The sequence below is a fragment of the Plecotus auritus genome (genome assembly GCF_963455305.1).
Source record: "Plecotus auritus genome assembly, chromosome: 9".
In the NCBI taxonomy this organism is placed as follows: domain Eukaryota; kingdom Metazoa; phylum Chordata; class Mammalia; order Chiroptera; family Vespertilionidae; genus Plecotus; species Plecotus auritus.
In genome coordinates, this window is record NC_137783.1 from 113,225,840 (window position 1) to 113,230,219 (window position 4,380).

At 37.4% G+C, this 4,380-nt stretch overlaps 1 protein-coding gene across 1 annotated transcript; it reads right to left on the reverse strand.

The window, feature by feature from the left end:
* Positions 1–230: 230 nt before the first annotated feature.
* Positions 231–1,175, reverse strand: LOC308233382 (olfactory receptor 52D1-like; the record flags this gene model as incomplete). Its single annotated transcript, XM_080640314.1, has 1 exon — positions 231–1,175. The coding sequence occupies one exon, from the start codon at positions 1,173–1,175 to the stop codon at positions 231–233; it is 945 nt and encodes a 314-aa protein (XP_080496440.1).
* Positions 1,176–4,380: the final 3,205 nt, after the last annotated feature.

Genomic DNA, 4,380 nt, shown 5'->3' on the forward strand with positions numbered 1-4,380 from the left:
AAACAAATACCTACGAGGAAATTAATTTGTTCTCCAATGTTTAATAAATAAAAAAAGCTGAAATAACTTCTCAAATTAGAATTTTTGGGATTTATAGACATCTAATAAATAAAATACCTTTCAGTCGGTAAATGCAGTTCAGCTTGTGGGAGTGACAGCTGTTAATTATTGTCCTACATTATCTCCATTTATTCTTGAACCAATTCTTTTGTTGATTGATCCAACTGAAATTAAGCAACTTTGACCATTAGTATCCTAAGAACATGTTTGCGTATTTTCTTGGTCCTTACTCCATACACAATGGGGTTGAGAAAAGGGGGCACCAAAAGGTACATATTTGCAATAAAAATATGGACGTGAGCAGGCACATGTTTCCCAAAACGGTGAGTAAAAATGGAAAAACCTGCTGTGGAGTAGAAGACAAGAATAACACAGACGTGGGATCCACAGGTGCCCAAAGCCTTAACGCTAGCGTCTCGCGAAGGCAGGCGGAATACAGAGCGCAGAATAAAGGCATAGGACACAGCAATGAGAATGGCATCACATGAGCCGATGATTGTAGCCACACTGAGGCTGTAACGTTTGGTGGCTCCTGTGTCCACACATGCCAGCTTCACCACAGCCATGAACTCACAGTAGGTGTGGGCAATGACTCGAGTCCTGCAGTAGGGCAGCTGTTTGAGCAGGATGGGATGTGGAGAAAAGAAGGCTACGCCCCGAATCACCACAATGATGCCCATTATAGTGATGTGAACGTGGGTGAGAATGGTGCTATGGCGCAGTGGATGACAAATAGCCACATAACGGTCAATGGCCATGGCCAAAAAGAAGCCTGATTCCATGGTAGTAAAGCTGTGGATAAAGAACATTTGGGCCAAGCAGGCATCAAAGGCAATGTCATGGGCTCCAAGCCAGAAGAGACAAAGCATGCGGGGCAGCGTAGATGTGGAGAGGACCAGGTCAGTGACCGACAGCATGCACAGGAAGAGGAACATGGGCTCATGGAGGCTTCTCTCTGTCCTCACCACAGCCAGGATGGTCACATTCCCCACCACAGCCACTATGTACATGGAGCAGAAGGGAATCCCAATCCAGACATGCAGGTGCTCTAGTCCTGGGATGCCCATCAGCAAGAACGTGTCAGGAGAGGAATGAGAAGAATTGAGAGGAAGCATGATGATTTTTTCTTTGACTTTTATCAGTGCTTCTGAAGATAAAGTTGCTGTGTCAAGAGGATCACAACCAGATGCTTAAAACATATGGAGTTTTTGTTCAGAAGGGCCTTTAATGATGTGTTGTTAAAAACAATTCCAATTCATAATCTGGAGCATTTAAAGTCACTAGAATCAGATGAATAAAATTAGTAATAACATACCAAATTATTATTTTTAGAAATATAGAAAGATAATACTTACATAATTTCAGAACCTATTAGTCATGTTGTCGTTTCATTTCCAGTAAAATATTCCATCTGCAGTCATACTTGTCCTTAATTCAACAAATATTTATTGAGCAGTTATTATGCTTCTCCTTTAAGCTCTCCTACAGTAATTTTCTCATAGGAGTGAATTCTCCACAACTGGCAGTGATCAAATCAGAGGCCTTGTGAAAATTTTAGAGCATTCTTAAAAGACCCTTAAGTGGGAATAGAAATAAATGGTCTCTGTCCCTCTCTGTCTGAACATGATATTGAAGTCTTTGGCATAGCTTTTGAAATAGGATTAACTCAAAATACAACTTCAGCCTTTCATTTTCCCCTCTGCATCTGTGATTAATCTGACAAATAAAATATTCTGGTTTATTTTTTTCTATTATTTTCTTCTATCATATTCCCTTGAAGTAGGCATATATTAAGTTCTTTTTATATCACTATATATTGTTAAGGATAATGTACTTCTTAACATTAACCCCACTCACTACCTTCTCATCTTCATTGTCTTAGATTAAGATAATTTCACTGTGCAGATAAATCCTAACTGTGCCTTTTCAGTTGTTGATCCAGAAACCCACATTCTAAACCATGCACAGAAGTTTACTCATTGGATTGGTAAGTTGACCCAATGATGTCTGAAAAATTAGTTACTAACTAAAACAGATTTCTTTGTACTTCTTCCCATAGTTCCAATGAACAGTCACATCTCCCTAACAGAGATTCTCTGGAATAAAGTAGTTGAGTATGGAGCAGGAAGTGGAAGGGTTTAAAAAAGAAAAAGGACTCTTCAGTCACCACAAATGCTTCAGTTGTAGAGAAAACCTTGGTTACTAATTTCCTGTTTTTCCCATCTACCCTCAAGGCAGTACTTGGTACTTGTATAGTACTACCATTAACACTTAAGGAAAATCTACTTTCTCTGTCTCAAACCAATTGTTATAAATATAATAGGCATCCATAAGAACTTGCATAGAGATACCTATGCATTCCAGAATCATGCCAACACACTTACCTTCTCCAAATACCATTAACTGGAGAAATATTATCTAGGTTTTTATATTTACATTTCTGAGCTTTATTATTTATTAAGTGAAAAACACTTGGGCAATGCAAAGATGGCTTTTTAAAACAAACTGTTTAGCTTTAAATAAATAATTACACTTTAACTTTAAGCAAGTAATTTATAAGGCAAAAACTTACCTCAAAGGGGAAGATAGAATGAATTATGCAGAAATGAAATTAAGAAATCAAATTTAATTTAGTCAAGGAAAGCATTCTTGAATAGATAGCACTTATGTTGGAATGTAAAGAATATATGACTTCAGCCCATGGCATTTTAATATAGATGAATAGCTATTGATATATCTATCTTTCTGTCTATCATCAATCTATCCACATATGCACACACATAAACAAAGGAATATAAATAGAGTTCCATCAGGAAGGACAATCATGTTGTAATGAATTAAAATCTAATGTAATTAGGATGCTAAGGTTACAAGGAGATAGATCCAAGTGAGATTAGAAGGGCCCCACATATTCATGTATAATCACATAAACAATAGAAAATTTTATAATCCAAACTCTAGATTAAAGGCTGTCACTCAGGTATTCAATAAGTATATGTCAGAGGTATAAATATAATACGGAGCACTATAAGAACATATTTGTAAAGTGAACACACATACATACACTAGTTTCCAAAACACTTTTTTTGTACAAACATGCATGATATAATCTACGTGATACTATCTTCCTAAAAATACCAACCTGTAGTTTAATCCAAACATTAAAGGTATTCATATTTTTGTTCTGTAATAGATTCATACAAAATGAAATATGGTCAAAATGAGAGATCATTTTTACTGCTGTTATATCCTTAAATAAACTTTTGCTTCCTAGAATCCAATTTTGTATTCATTTCTTCCATAGAGAATGAGAAATGTGCATTTCCTCTGTTTCAAAGGATTATATCTCTTCCCTTGAATTTAAGTCAGTTGTAAAATTAAAAAGTTGCTTTTTGAAGGAGTCCCACGTACTCTAAAAAATTATTTACGTCACTCAGACTATCTCTTTCTCTACATCCCTCTCCAGTTTCATAATAGCCTTAATTAGCTCAGAGACAGAGAGAAAATGATTTAGAGCAAAGAAGCAACCTAAATATGGAGCTTCTATATGTGGCAATATCAACGTAGTATTCTCAGAGGATAAGCAGGAATAACACCTGACACAAACAGGTCCTTATGGAGTCACTGGAAGAAGGGGGAATGTTTGTATTATTGGTAATTCATAATCTTCCTAATTTCAGGGACAGTAATGTACCTGTGCATTCCCTTAGGTTTATAGCTATCCCTCAGTATTTTGAGTAATTATCAACCAGTTAAGAGTACCAATCCCAAATGGAACTGAAAAGATACAGAAGACATTCTTTTTTCTTAAATACATCAACTGCATCCAAATATCAACTTGAGACATAAACCTGGCAGGTAAGAGGAGAGTTAAAAGATATATTTAAAATGTTTGGGAGGGGAGATAAAAAATTCTGTATCTGGCAAAACTATCCTTCAAAAATGAGGAAAAGATTAAGGTATTCTCAGAAAACAAAAGTTAAACGTGTTTATTACTACTAGACCTGCTCTGTAAGAAATACTAAAGGGAGACCTTTATGTTAAAACTAGAGGCCCGGTGCATGAAATTCATGCACTGAGGCGGGGGTTGGGGGGCGGGCACTGTCCCTCAGCTCAACCTGCACTTCTCCAATCTGGGACCCCTCAAGGGATGTCCTACCGCCTGTTTAGGCCCGATTCCCTAAACAGGCAGTCAGACATCCCTTTCACAATCCAGGACTGCTGGCTCCCAACTGCTTGCTTGCCTGCCTGATTGCCCCTAACTGCTTCTGCCTGCCACCCTGATCATCTCCTAACCACTCACCTGCCAGCCTGATCGAT